Source organism: Oryx dammah, unplaced genomic scaffold (assembly GCF_014754425.2).
Source record: "Oryx dammah isolate SB20612 unplaced genomic scaffold, SCBI_Odam_1.1 HiC_scaffold_20, whole genome shotgun sequence".
Lineage (NCBI taxonomy): Eukaryota > Metazoa > Chordata > Mammalia > Artiodactyla > Bovidae > Oryx > Oryx dammah.
Genome location: NW_024070204.1, coordinates 34474580 through 34490504, shown reverse-complemented (window position 1 = coordinate 34490504; position 15925 = coordinate 34474580). Strand labels below are relative to the sequence as shown.

At 40.8% G+C, this 15925-nt stretch overlaps 1 protein-coding gene across 3 annotated transcripts in view; it reads right to left on the bottom strand.

Annotated features, from left to right (window-relative positions):
* The window catches only part of WDR70 (WD repeat domain 70), a 273577-nt gene extending 257692 nt beyond the window's left edge, over positions 1–15885 (bottom strand). Inside the window, exons 1-3 of one of the 3 annotated variants that reach the window (XM_040262355.1) lie at positions 15805–15885; positions 10805–10864; positions 6605–6688 (exon numbers count right to left, since the gene is read on the bottom strand). In XM_040262355.1, coding sequence (XP_040118289.1) covers positions 6605–6688; positions 10805–10823 — 103 coding nt within the window. In that variant the 5' untranslated portion in view covers positions 10824–10864; positions 15805–15885. Of the gene's footprint in view, positions 1–6604; positions 6689–10804; positions 10865–10970; positions 11083–15804 lie in introns of those variants that run through there. The other 2 variants (XM_040262354.1, XM_040262356.1) reach the window with 2 other exon arrangements.
* Positions 15886–15925: the final 40 nt, after the last annotated feature.

The window sequence follows — 15925 nt, the reverse complement described above, 5'->3', positions numbered from 1 at the left end:
GTGCTCTCCACTGGGCTGAGGTGGGTCAGGAGTTAACAGTTCTGCACTCTGATGCTGGGGAGGTTGAAAACAGTGAGAAAGATAATGCCCAAATTTAAGAGTGAGCCTGCTGGGCTCCTACCTTCATCCTGCCTCCCCAGTAATTCCCTCTGTACCCTCAGGGTGAGGGAGGGCAGGGAAGCTGAGAGGCTGGGGAGTGAGGCAGGGGAGGCCACACCTGGACTGCAGGCTCAGGTCTTAGGGGCAGTTCTGACACTAATCAGGAATCAGACCCTAAGGCACACATCATTAGTCACCTATTAGCAGCCACTTCTCCCTTTTTCCTTGCAAAGGAAACCACAATTCTCCTGATGCTGGGCCCCTTCCTGTCTAGAAGGAGTAAAGGTTGATTTCAAGTGAACCATAGTGAACCTGCAAGGGCTGTTTTTGCAACTGATGTACCACACTAATGCTGGCTAATAACACATGAGAGGAAGTCAGCTGGAGGTACATTTGAGAAAGGTTTTTTTACTCCTAAACAGTTACACAAAAGTCTTTCAGCCTGTGGATGCAGTCATCTGTATGTTAACAAAATTTTGAGTCATGAGGACGGTGAGCTTAGGATAAGACAACACTCTAAAGCTGGCAAAGCAGAAAAAACAGGAAAAATCTTTAAGTCCTGTGTATCAGGATTCAGAAGATGGAAGAGTCCCATTCCAGAGCTCCTGTCATGGTGTGATACTAAACTTTTCTTATTTAAGCCATTTTTTATTAGGTCTCCTATGACTTCTTTGGAATGAAAACAGTGACAGACTTTATTTTCTTGGCTCCAAAATCACTGCAGGTGGTGACTGCAGTTATGAAATTAAAGACGCTTGCTCCTTGAAGGAAAGCTATGACAAACCTACACATCATATTAAAAAGCAGAGATATCACTTTGCCAACAAAGGTCTGAATAGTTAAAGCTATGGTTTTTCCAGAAGCCATGCATGGATATGAGAGTTGGACTATCAAGGAGGCTGAGTGTCAAAGAATTCATACTTTTGAACTGTGGTGTTGGAGAAGACTCTTGAGAATCCCTTGTACTGCAAGGAGATCAAATCAGTTAATCCTAAACGAAATCAACCCTGAATATTCATTGGAAGGACTGATGCTGAAGTTGAAGCTCCAATACTTTGGCCACCTGATGCGAAGAGCTGACTCACTGGTAAAGACCCTGAGGCTGGCAAAGATTAAGGCAGGAGGAGAAGGGGACAAGAGAGGACAAGATGGTTAGATGGCCTCACGACTCCATCACCGACTCGATGGACATGAGTTTGAGCAAGCTCGGGGAGCTGGTGATGGACTGGGAAGCCTGGTGTGCTGCAGTCCATGGGGTCGCAAAGAGTTGGGACATGACTAAGTGACTGAACGACAACAACAATCTCTATAACAACCCTTGAAGCAGAAACTTTACTTCAGCTTTCAGTTCAGTTCAGTCGCTCAGACGTGTCTGACTCTCTGAGACCCCATGAATCACAGCACCTCAGGCCTCCCTGTCCATCACCAACTCCCAGAGTTCACCCAAACTCACATCCATCGAGTCAGTCATGCCATCCAGCCATCTCATCCTCTGTCGCCCCCTTCTCCTTCTGCCCCCAATCCCTCCCAGCATCAGAGTATTTTCCAATAAGCCAAATCTTCACATGAAGTGGCCAAAGTATTGGAGTTTCAGCTTTAGCATCATTCCTTCCAAAGAACACCCAGGACTGATCTCCTTTAGGACGGACTAGTTGGATCTCCTTGCAGTCCAAGGGACTCTCAAGAGTCTTCTCCAGCACCACAGTTCAAAAGCATCAATTCTTCGGCACTCAGCTTTCTTCACAGTCCAATTCTCACATGCATACATAACCACTGGAAAAACCATATGGGGTATAACTGACGAAACTGTAAGATAGGTAAAGTGTACAATGTGATGATTTGGTACAGATACTGAGAAAGAATATTTCCCATGGAGTCAATGAACACAACCATCACCCCACATATTTATCCCGTGTTTCTTTTTTTTTTTTTTTGGTAAGAACAATTAAGTTCTACTATCTTAGAAAATTTCAACTATATCCAATACAGCTGAAGTAAATACTACTATCTTCACTTAATAGTTTAGGAATCCAAAGCAAAGAAGTAACAGCTCCAGTTAGAGCAAAGTAGTCAACTGAGGCTCCACAATGTATCTTTCCTTGATGTGATCAGACCTTCTGAAGCCTGTAAAATTATCCAATGAGTACCACCAACTTTATAAAGCAGTGACCCTGCCTCTCTCCCCAAAGGGCCATAAAGTACAGCCTTTTATTTGCTTACCTGTCGCCAGACTATTTGGAAACTATGACCCACCCACCTATCTAACTAGAGTTCCTCTCCAGTGGATGAATGCTCCAAACTACTTGCCCCATCCAGGTGAATTATCTTTTTAATTTAGATGTTCTAATTTTATTTTTTAGCCATATTGGGCAGCATGCATGATCTTAGTTCCCTCGCTAGGGATCGAACCTGTACCCCCTGCATTGGGAGCACTGAGTCTTAACCACTGGACCACAAAGGAAGTCTCTAATTTTTTAATTTAAAATTTAACTTTTTTTTTTTTTACAATAGTAAGGATTTTCTACCCTGCGAGGTTCCTGTCATCACCTGCTGCTTCATTAAAATGAGAAGAAAAAAAAAAAAAGGAAAGACATTTGTGAGGAAAAAAATATTTTTTTACCTCCCTGTCTACAAAGGACAAACCAAAATGAGACTAATTCAATAAACTGCAGCTCCCCGACCAAGGGGATCATTTTTGTGTATTTTACCAAGAGTAGGACCAAGCACAGTGTACACTGTAAGACATAGAGGAATTCAAGTATTCTCTAAATACTGTAAGATGCTCTGAATATTCTGTTAGCAAGACTGAATTAACTTACTCCCCAACACCTCATTTTATTCTTTTAAACATCTCAATTTATTGGTATCTCTCTACTCTCAGGTAGCTAATAGTTTTGGACAGCCATTCTGCAAAAGCACCCCAGCTGTATGCAATTCATCCAGGATAACAGCAAACTATCCAAAACTACCATGTCCCATCTGGGTTGATTGGCACAAATTGCAGATTCACATGAATGTAATTTAGCAGCTGAAAAACATCACTTTCATTATATCTTAAGCATTATACGAAGAAATGAGTATTAAAATAACATGCAAAGGAAATAAAACTAATAGAAACAAGCTAGAGTGATGTTTTAATCATATTCTTTTTTTCTAGTTGCTCAGTTGTGTCCAACTCTTTGTGACCCCATGAACTGCAGCCCACCAGGCTCCTCTGTCCAAGGGGATTCTCCAGGCAAGAATACTGGAATGGGTTGCCACTTCCCGACCCAGGGATGGAACCTGGGTCTCCCCCATTGCAAGCAGATTCCTCACCGTCTGGGCCACTAGGGAAGCCACTTGCTAAATGTTTCTGCCATTCTGAAACAATTCAGTAGGCTACCAATTTCATGAAAAATTATATTTAAATGTTTAGTGCAAAAATGACTACAAATAGAAAAATAAGATCAGGATTATCTGACAACATTAGTTACAATTCATTATTAACTATTTAGAGATGTAACTATTATATATCAAGTTCTGCATTAAGCTACTATAAGTATAAATATGAAAAACAAGATTATCAAGACATGAATAATACTAAATTTATAATAAAGTATTATTTTTAAAATGTAGGGAACAATTACATCCAGAAGAGTTTTGAATACCTAGAAAAGGTAAAATATGAGGTGAGGCCTTAAAGGATAAGGTAGGACTTAGCTAGGTAGGAAGACAATTTCAAGTTAAAAAAAAATTTTTTTTTTAAGCTTTTCTAATTTCTAAAACCTCTGGGACAATTATTCTTTCCGAGATAACTAAATCATCCATTGAAATCATCTTATAATCCTACCTCAATATGTTCTCAAGGAATTTTTTTCCAGTCAGGAAACAGAAGGTTCCTAATCCATTGAAACCATGGCCACACTCAAAATAAGCATTTGAATAAAAGACATTTTCTTTCTCATCTATCTTCTCATAGTATATTAGTTCTAATATGTCTTTCACATGTCCAAAACCTACTAACAGGTTTCATAAACATAAAAAAATACTTCAAAAACAATTTGTAACACTATTTTCTAACATTTTTGGTAACACATATTTTACTCAGGCTTTATAGTATAATTCATCCTTTCTGTTAAGAACACTTAAGAACCAAAACTTCACATCTGCATACACAGTTAAATCTGCCATTAAAAGGGACCAAAAGTTCTTATTTTCCTCAAGTCTGATGTCAAAGTTCAAGAAGACTCCAATACCTATCATTAAGGGCCATATCAGTATTTTTTAACTTTTCAGAAAAGGCAAACTTTGGCTTCTTATATTTAGATGCAAGGGTAGAAACAGGAGTCTAAGTCCAAGAATGTAACATGAAGTCAACAAAGTTCAACCCATTTAATTCATACACAAATAACAATAGGAAAACAAGGCCCTGAGATAACTTTTCAAAATTTTAGAACTCTAATAACTCTTTATTAGAATTCTACCTAAGTGCTACATGAATTCATATTTTACTAAGAAAAATGATAGAAATTAAAAGTGATATTTATAATATTACTGTTTAAAAAGTACTATGCCCAACATCTTAATCCCTTCAATAAACCTGAAGGGAGCTTAAAATAAATAAGGGAGACCTTATCATTGTCAACGAACAGATGGGGAAATTAAGGACCTGAAATTTGAAGATCCATCTGATGTTATTCATCTAGTAGAATGTGGGTCTAACCCTTAAAGCTGGGTCCTCCAACTCCAAATTCCAAACTCTTTACAATTCATCATGCCATTTAAAAAAATTCTCCAGGGGCTTCCCCGGTGATCCAGTGGTTAAGACTCCGAGCTCCCAATGCAGTGATGAAGGATTCAATTCCTGGTCAGGAAACGAACATCCTGCACGGCACTCAGCGTGGCCCAAAGAAACAGACACACATCCTCCAAAGATGCAGGATTTATTTTTTTTAAAGACAATATTGCAGTTTTAAATTCAATTCAATCTGCATAAATAAATACTGAGAACCTATCTTACGAGGCATGGTAATGGGGACTATAAAACTTAGGTAGGGGAATAAGACAATCACTATTCAAAGCATTTGGTATCACACGCTGGAAAGCTAAACTCAACAGTATAAACGTTCACTGAAACATTCAAAGAGGAAGTGCGTAATACATTTGTACATATACTACAGAGAGCATGTCTCTACATGTTGTTTGATGATACTAAATTATTTAATATTTTTAGGTGTAGTGATAGTATTTCACTTAAGATTTTTCAAAATCCTTATCACTTAAAGACACACAAAAATATTTACGGGTGAAGTAATGTATCCAGGATTTTTGTCAAAGCAGTCTGAGAGGAGAAGAAAATGGAAATAACACTGCCCATGAACTGTTATAATAGTTAAATTGTGTGACAGGAATATGGGAGTTCATTCTTGTACTTCTGTATGTAACTGAAATTTCAGGTAAGAGGTGAAGCTTTTTTAAACAATATACATTATATGTAGATAGCAGTCTTTTTACTACACACACACACACACAAATCAAAAACTATTATTCTTCCAAAGACCAAAAATCATGCTCACTTCTCAAATGTGAGATATTACTGCTATATAATTTATCATTTTAGAACAATGATAAGTACTGGAGCAACATTCACTTAAATTCTTCCAGGAGTCCTGTCTCTGGTTCTGAGTGCCTTCTGCTCTATCAGTTTACATCTATCCCTTCTCTAGTATAAGAATGAACCGAATCAGATCTAAATAAAGCAGTAGAGGAGACAGTCAGCTCCAACGATCCTGAGGTGGTAGCTACAACTGCGAACCACCTGGTATCAAACTAGACAGTCTGGAAGTTAAGGCCTTCATTAAATGTCTGATACAACTCATGAATGCAGGGATTCAACAGCGCCAGCCCCATTCACTGGATGGCTCAATTTTCTATACTGTCTGGGTCAACGATCAGTGGTTGTACACAACTCTGAGAGCCACCTCTCGCTCAGCCTTCCAAATACTGGTTCCACTGTAAGCAGGAGAGAAAAAAACGAAATGAGAATCAGATAGAGGATGAAGAAGAAAAGAAACCACTATTCTGATTCTTCTTTTTTTTTTAATATTTATTTATTTGGCTGCATTAGGTCTTAGTTGTGGCTCAAGGGTTTAACTGCCCTGAAACATGTGCAATCTTCTCAGACCAGGGACTGAACCTGCATCCCTTGCATTGCAAGGTGGATTCCCCACCACTGGGCCACCAAGGAAGTCCCTATTCTGATTCTTATAAATTAATTTTGAATCCTTGTTTGTTCATAGCTCACACTTCTGACAGATTTTAGAACTCAGACCTTCTTACCCTAGATACAACTTTTATCATATTTAAAAAATGAGATAATGCTGGCTCCTTCCAAAGGAACCAGCACATGTGAACTTTTAACAATTTTGAATTTTTTCATTCTTATAATTTTATAACAGGTAACACACTTGCATAAATTGGATACAGTATCTACATAAATAAGAAAACAAATAACTGAACTTCTTACCCAGTGTTTTCCGACTTCTTTCCACTGCTGTTCTTCGAGTTTGTTCAAACATTGCTTCCAAATCAAATGTGCGAGCTTTCTTTCCTAAAACAGGAATAAGTAGCAGACTGTGATTTTCTTGAACAAAGTTGGCCAACATTCGGGTACTCAATACTTACTTACTAATGTATCAATAACCACTTAAAGTCTATTTAATTTATAGCACAGCTACCAAATAACCATAAAATATCAATGAAGAAAACGTTTACTCCCAAGGGAATTTTTTAAAAAATATTTATTATTTATTTGGCTGCACTGGATCGTAGCTGTGGCACTCAGGATCTTTAGTTGCAACATGCAGGATCTAGTTCCCTGAACAGGGATCCAACCCAGGCCCCCTGTTTTGGGAGCTCATAGTCTTAGCCACTGGATCACCAGGGAAGTCCCAACTCCCCAGGGAAACTTAATTACAATCTCATCACTAAATAAGATTAACTAGCCAACTTTCCCATCCTCCTGTAATTTATCTAGACTCTTCTCTTTGAAACTTCAACATGGGGTAATAGGCCGAATAGAGAATGTTCATATCGTAATTCCTGAAACCTGTGAATATACTACATTCACAGGGACTCTGCACATTAATTAAGGTTATAGACTCAAAGACTGAGAGATTACCCTGGCAAGCCCAGTCTATCATAGAAGGTCTTACAAGAAAATGTAGAATAGATGCAGAATAGATATGGCAGAAGTCAGAGAGACTTGAGACTTGAGAAGGATCGCAGTGCATTTGAAGGTGAAGGGGGCAAGAAGACAAGCAATGCAGGTATCAGAAAGAGGTAAGAGACTCCCACTTGAAAGCCAGGAAGCAAACAGGGGTCTCAATCCTAAAACCACCAGGAACTGACATTCTGATGACCTGGATCTGCTTGGAAGCAATGTTATATTTGATTTTACTAGTTTTTTTTTTTTTTCCAGTACCAATACCTATTCTTTGTTAGTTAGAATGTGGTAAAAATGCTTTTCTTACACACTACTGATTAATATAAACTGAAACCACCTTTCTGAAAAGCATTATGACAAAATATACCAAGAAATTTTAAAAGCTATATACTCAATTTTTTGTTACTTTTTACTACTATATATTTTATCAAAGTAGTCCCTCCTGTAGAAATCTACCCCATGGAAGTATACATAAAACTCCTTTTATAAAAGGAGATAAAAGAGTTATTTATAAAAATGTTTATTTCAGTATTACTGATAAAAAGAAAGGAATTATGTGAGAGAAACCTTAAAATGTTACAAATTATAGCACTTCTATCTACTATTCAACCCATCAGAAGAAATGCTTTGGAACAGCATTTTTATAAAATGGGAAAATCCTCAAAATATTAAGAATTAAACAAATTCCATATTATTAAGAATAAAATGTACATAAATACACATGATCTTAATGTTATTAATACACAACAGAAAAAAACTGGAGCACAAACAAATTTTTCTGCTTTGATTTTTAGCTCATGAGATTATGAATGATTTTACTTTCTTCCTTCTCATTTATTGTGTTCTTTATATTAGGGAGAAAGCAATTAAAAAGAACCACAACAAAAATAAGTAACATAATACTAGAGTACACAATAGTGTGTACAAAAATAAGTACATAATACTACGCTTCATGCAAAGATGGGCACAATAAAGAACAGAAATGGTATGGATCTAACAGAAGCAGAAGCTATTAAGAGGTGGCAAGAATACACAGAACTGTACAAGAAAGATCTTCACAACCCAGATAATCACAATGGTAAGATCACTCACCTAAAGCCAGACATCCTGGAATGTAAAGTCAAGTGGGCCTTAGGAAGCATCACTATGAACAAAGCTAATGGAAGGTGATGGAATTCCAGCTGAGCTATTTCAAATCCTAAAAGATGATGCTGTGAAAGTGTTGCACTCAATATACCAGCAAATTTCGAAAACTCAACACTGGCCACAGGACTGGAAAAGGTCAGTTTTCATTCTAATCCCAAAGAAAGGCAATGCTAAAGAATGCTCAAACTACCACACAATTACACTCATCTCACATGCTAGTAAAATAATGCTTAAAATTCTCCAAGCCAGGCTTCAGCAATACATGAACCATGAACTTCCAGATGTTCAAGCTGGTTTTAGAAAAGGCAGAGGAACCAGAGACCAAATTGCCAACATCCGCTGGATCATCGAAAAAGCAAGAGAGTTCCAGAAAAACATCTATTTCTGCTTTATTGACTATGCCAAAGCCTTTGACTATGTGGACCACAACAAACTGTGGAAAATTCTGAAAGAGATGGGAATACCAGACCACCTGACCTGCCTCTTGAGAAATCTGTATGCAGGTCAGGAAGCAACAGTTAGAACTGGACATGGAACAACAGACTGGTTCCAAATAGGAAAAGGAGTACGTCAAGGCTGTATGTTGTTACCCTGCTTATTTAACTTCTACACAGAGTACATCATGAGAAACGCTGGGCTGGATGAAGCATAAGCTGGAATCAAGATTGCTGGGAGAGATATCAGTAACCTCAGATATGCAGATGACACCACCCTGATAGCAGAAAGTGAAGAACTAAAGAGCATCCTGAAGAAAGTGAAAAAGTTGGCTTAAAGCTCAACATTCAGAAAACTAAGATCAGGGCATCTGGTCCCATCACTTCATGACAAATAGATGGGGAAACAGTGGAAACAGTGACAGACTTTACTTTCGGGGGGCTCCAAAATCATTGCAGATGGTGACTGCAGCCATGAAATTAAAAGACATAGCTTGGAAGAAAAACTATGACAAACCTAGACATCGTATTAAAAAGCAGAGACATTACTTTGCCAACAAAGGTCCATCTAGTCAAAGCTATGGTTTTTCCAATACTCATGCAAGCTGAGCGCCGAAGAGTTGATGCTTTTGAACTGTGGGGTTGGAAAAGACTCTTGAGAGTCCCTTGGACTGCAAGGAGATCCAACCAGTCCATTCTAAAGGAAACCAGTCCTGAATATTCACTGGAAGGACTGATGCTGAAGCTGAAACTCTAATACTTTGTCCACCTGATGTGAAAACTTACTCATTTGAAAAGACCCTGATGCTGGGAAAGACTGAAGGCAGGAGGAAAAGGTGATGACAGAATAAGATGGCTGGATGGCATCACTGACTCAACAGACATGAGTTTGAGTAAACTCCAGGAGTTGGTGATGGACAGGGAGGCTGGCATGCTGCAGTCCATGGGGTAGCAAAGAGTCGGACACGACTGAGTGACCGGACTGAACTGAATACTACAGAAGCATACAGCACTTTCGTAGACATGACCTCATAGGAGATAATAAATATGTGGTTCAAGACATTACCCAAATAAATGAATGTATGAATGAACCAACAAGAGACTAAAGTGAAGACTCTGGAGTAGGAAAAAAGACTAACCTACAAGGACCCACTGTATAGCACAGGGAACTATATTCAACAGTTTGCAATAACCTATAAGGGAAAAGAATATATTAATATGTATGTGTTTGTTTAAATGAATCACTCCGCTGTACACCTGAAATTAACATGACATTATAAATCAACTATATTACCCCTTAGCTCAATTGGTAAAGAATCTGCCTGCAACGCAGGAGACCTGGGTTCCATTCCTGGGTTGGGAAGATCCCCTGGAGAAGGAAACGGCAACCCACTCCAGTATTCATGTCTGGAGAATCCCATGAACAGAGGAGCCTCCTGGCCTACAGCCCATGGTGTCACAAGAGCCAGACAGGACTTTCCGACTAAACCACCAATACTTCAACAAAATAAGAAATTTAACTATTATTTCATCACTTTATAGCCCACTTGATGCCAAAAGGGCCATCTTATTACAGACCACAATCAGTGGTTGGCTCTTATCTTCAGGACGCAGAGAAACAACTCTCTCCATTAACCAACACCTTCCACCGGGTGGGTCAGGCATCAATCTTTCTTTTTCACAAACCGTCCCGTAAAAAGTGTCACCTGGCCTGGTCCCAAGAGACAGAAAGGAGTTAGAAAACAGATGGGGGAAGAGTGTAACTTGAAATTGCAAGATACACACACTAGAGCTAAAAGTATTAATAAGTAGGACTAGCCACAGCGGAATGTCTAACACAAAGGACAGCTCGGCCGCCCCTCCCAACCTGCGACTCTTAAAACCTCTGCAAAAGGAGACCATGTTTAGGGCAGTCACTCACCGAACCCCGTGAAGCCCATGGTGACCGCCAGCTGTGGGTCTGGTCCCGATGCGTCTGAGCCTGTCATTTGAGAAAGAGAAAAGGGAAAAGGCCTTGTCAGAGGGCGACTCCAGCGCCGCCCGCCCTGCCCGGCCCATCCTACAGGTGCTCGTCTCACTGAACCCACCATCGCTGGGCCCCGGGCGCTCCATGCTCGGCCACCCTCCAAGAAACCAGCAACAACCGCAGCACAAACAGCTGCGGAAGACTCCCGGCGAACCGGGCAGGAAGTATCGCCTTCAAGCGTCAGCGTCTCCGCCAAGGCCAAGAGAGGCGCCTTGCGCGGAGAGACAGAGGCCTCCCTGGGCTGCGCCGCCCTAGCGGGCTGGCACGGTATAGGCACCACACAGCCGGGTGTCCAATTAAACCCATTGGAAGGGCATTATCTGGGGTTTCTATTAACTCTTTTTACTTCCTAAATGCATTTACCGACCAGGTGACACTTAATCCTCAGAATTCTAAGGATGGCTTCAAATTTCACATCACAACTAACCTTTAAGAAAGTTTTGGTATGCTGTCAGAGAAGAACATTCACAAGTGTCTATAAATGTTAAAATACTCCCTTCTTCAACAGTGTAACCGTGTGAGGCCCCCCATTTCTCCATATACTTCCACTAAACAACATATAACAATGGTACATATGAAAATCTAGCTATCTCTTATTTAGCCAAACATTTAAGGGATCTGCAAAAATGTAAAATAACGCCATTCTTTTCATTAATGGCTTAGTTTTACAAACTGACAATTTTTCATAAAATATATTCTTTATAGTAACAAGGATTAGACGTTATTCTTTTAAATCAGTTACTTTTAAAATTTCTAATTTTTATTTATTTGGCTGCCCTGAGTCTTCAAGTTGTGGCATGCAGAATCTTTAGTGTGGCATGCAGGATGAACATTTATTGAGTTGGTGCAAATATAACTGTGATTTGGTACCATGAATTTGAAATTATTATAACTAGGCTCAAACACATCTTTACAATGAAAATAAGAACAATTACAATCTACACATTTTTGCCAATGAGAAATAAGTTCCTTTGTTGTTCAGTTGCTAAGTCTTGTCCAACTCTTTGCAAGCCTATGAACTGCAGGAGGCCAGGCTTCCCTGTCCTTTACCATCACCTGGAGTTTGCTCAAACTCGTGTCCATTGAGCTATCCAACGATCTCATCCTCTGTTGCCCCCTTTTCCTCCTGCTCTCAATCTTTCCCATAACTGCAACCAGGAAATTAAAAGACACTTGCTCCTTGGAAGAAAAGCTATGACGAACTTAGACATCATATTAAAAAGCAGAGACATCGCTTTGCTGACAAAGGTCCGTCTAGTCAAAGTTATAGTTTTTCCAGTAGTCATGTATGGATGTGCGAGTTGGACCATGAAGAAGCGTGAGCGCCAAAGAACTGATACTTTCAAACTGCGGTGTTGGAGAAGACTCTAGAAAGTCATTTGGACTGCAAGGAGATCACACCAGTCAATCCTAAAGGAAACCAACCCTGAATATTCATTGGAAGGACTGATGCTGAAGTCAAAGCTCCAATAATTTGGCCACCTGATGCAAAAAGCTGACTTATTGGGAAAGACCCAGCAACACTGTTCGAAACCATCAGTTCTTCAGCACTCAGCTTTCTTTATGGTCCAACTCTCACAGGCATACATGACTACTGGGAAAACTATAGCTTTGACTAGATGGACCTTTGCTGGTAAAGTTGTTTTTAATATGCTGTCTAGGTTTTTCATAGCTTTTCTTCCAAGGAGCAAGCATTTAATTTCATGGCTGCAGTCACCTTCCAAAATTACTTTGGAGCCCAAGAAAATAAAGAATAAAGAAAATAAAGAAACAATGTTTCCATTGTTTCCCCATCTATTTGCCATGAAGTGATGGGGAAACAGTGGAAACAGTGTCAGACTTTATTTTGGGGGGCTCCAAAATCACTGCAGATGGTGATTGCACCCATGAAATTAAAAGACGCTTACTCCTTGGAAGAAAAGTTATGACCAACCTAGATAGCATATTCAAAAGCAGAGACATTACTTTGCCGACTAAGGTCCGTCTAATCAAAGCTATGGTTTTTCCAGTAGTCATGTATGGATGTGAGAGTTGGACTGTAAAGAAGACTGAGCGCCGAAGAATTGATGCTTTTGAACTATAGTGTTGGAGAAGACTCTTGAGAGTCCCTTGGACTTCAAGGAGATCCAACCAGTCCATTCTGAAGGAGATCAACCCTGGGATTTCTTTGGAAGGAATGATGCTAAAGCTGAAACTCCAATACTTTGGCCACCTCATGTGAAGAGTTGACTCATTGGAAAAGACTTTGATGCTGGGAGGGATTGGGGGCAGGAGGAAAAGGGGACGAGAGAGGATGAGATGGCTGGATGGCATCACTGACTTGATGGACGTGAATCTGAGTGAACTCTGGGAGATGGTGATGGACAGGGAAGCCTGGGGTGCTGCGATTCATGGGGTCGCAAAGAGTCGGACATGACTGAGCGACTGAACTGAACTGAACTGAACTGATGGGCCCAGATGCCATGATCTTAGTTTTTTTGAATGTTGAGTTTTAAGTCAGCTTTTTCTCTCTCCTCTTGCACCTTTATCAAGAGGCTCTTTAGTTCCTCTTCGCTTTCTGCCATAAGAATAGTGTCATCTGCATATCTGAGGTTATTGATACTTCTCCCAGCAATCTTGATTCCAGCTTGTGCTTAATTCAGCCCACAACATTTGGCATGATGTACTCTGCATAGAAGTTATAATAAGCAGGGTGACAATATATAGCTTTGACATACTCCTTTCCCAATTTGGAACCAGTCCATTGTTCCATGTTCAGTTCTAACTGTTGCTTCTTGACCTGCAAACAGGTTTCTCAGGAGGCAGGTAAGGTGGGCTGGTTATCCCATCACTTTGTGAACCATACAGTCAAAGGCTTTAGTGTAGTCAATGCAGCAGAAGTAAGTGTTTTTCTGGAATTCCTTTGTTTTTTCTATGATCCAACTGGATGTTGGCAGCTTGATCTCTGGTCCCTCTGCCTTTTCTAAATCTAGCTTTTACATCTAGAAGTTCTCAGTTCACATACTGTTGAAGCCTATCTTGAAGGATTTTGAGCATTACTTTGCTAGCATGTGAAATGAGTGCAACTATGCAGTACTTTGAACATTCTTTGGGATTGGAATGAAAACTGACATTTTTCTAGTCTTGTGGCCACTACTGAGTTTTCCAAATTTGCTGGCATACTGAGTGCAGCACTTTCACAGCATCATCTTTTAAGATTTGAAATAGCTCAACTGGAATTCCATCACCTCCACAAGCTTTGTTCGTAGTGATGCTTCCTAAGGCCCACTTGACTTCACATTCCAGGATGTCTGACTCTAGGTGAGTGATTACACCATTGTGGTTATCTGGATCATTAAGACCTTTTTAATATAGTTCTGTGCATTCTTGCCACCTCTTCTTAATATCTTCTGCTTCTGTTAGGTCCATACAGGTTCTGTCCTTCATTGTGCCCATCTTTGTATGAAATGTTCCCTTGCTATCTGTAATTTTCTTGAAGACATCTCTAGTCTTTCCCATTCTATTGTTTTCCTCTATTTCTTGGCATAGTTCAGTTACGAGGGCTTTTTTACCTCTCCTTACTGTTCTTTGGCACTCTGCATTCAGATGGGTATATTTTTCCTTTTCTACCCTTCTACTTCAGTTACTACATATTCTATAGAAAACAGAGTGATATACTCAGGTTTTTTGCCTCTGTGTCCTTGCATGAGGACAGGAGAGTTTCCATAAGAATATGAAAGTTGTTTCAGTTTGATATTCCCAGCACAGGTATACTTGATGTAAATTAAGAATCCCACTGCTATAGATGACATGTTGGGTGTGTGTGTTACTCGCCCCCATCGTGTCAGACTCTTTGAGACCCCATGGACTGTAACCAGTCAGGCTCCTCTGTGCCTTGCCTTCTCCAGGCAAGAATACTGGAGTGGGTTGCCATTTCCTTCCCCAGGGGATTTTCCCAACCCCAGGATCAAACCCAGGTCTCCTGCATCGCAGGCGGATGCTTTAGCATCTGAGCTACTAGGAAAGCGTGTTGGGTGGCCTATTCTATAACAGTCCTACTATGCACTGGGGATGAAACAGTGAATTAGAATCATCTGCTTCCCCTCTTGGAGAAGGCAATGGCACCCCACTCCAGTACTCTTGCCTGGCAAATCCCATGGATGGAGGAGCCTGTTAGGCTGCAGCCCATGGGGTCGCTAGGGTCGGACACGACTGAGCAACTTCCCTTTCACTTTTCACTTTCATGCATTGGAGAAGGCAATGGCAACCCACTCCAGCATTCTTGCCTGGAGAATCCCAGGGACGGGGGCGCCTGCTGGGCTGCCATCTATGGAGTCGTACAGAGTCGGACACGACTGAAGCGACTTAGCAGCAGCAGCTTCCCCTCTGCAATGAGAAATAAAGCAAGGCATCAGATCTCTGCACCCAGTGAAGATTTCGTAAACATAATTTTTCACAGTAACGTACCACAAAATCAACTGGTAGCGACACGGAACTAGAAAGCTTGATTTACACTGAACCCCATTAGAAATGTAGAGAAATTTTGGTTTATGTGTAAACTTTTTCTAACGGTAACCAATTCCTATCCACTCTCAGAAGTTATTTGGTAGTGAAGTTGCTCAGTCGTGTCCGACTCTTTGCGACCCCATGGACTGTAGCCTAACAGGCTCCTCGGTTCACGGGATTTTCCAGGCAAGTGTACTGGAGTGGGTTGCCATTTCCTTCTCCAGGGGATCTTCCCAACCCAGGGATCGAACCCTCATTATAGGCAGACGCTTTTACCGTCCGAGCCACCAGGGAAGTCCAAAGTTACTTGGACCACCAACCAAATTGACACGAGACTCAAATAGGTGCTGTTGTGGATTCCCGCTACCCGAAGCTCGAGGCACCCGGATCCAAGCGCGCGCTGAACCCACCAGAACCCGAGCAAGTCTGCCCAGTACCCGCAGTAACTGGCTCCCACCCACTCGGCCCCTCCACCCCTCCGGCCCCTCCACCCCTCCGGCCCCTCCACCCCTCCGGCCCCTCCACCCCTCC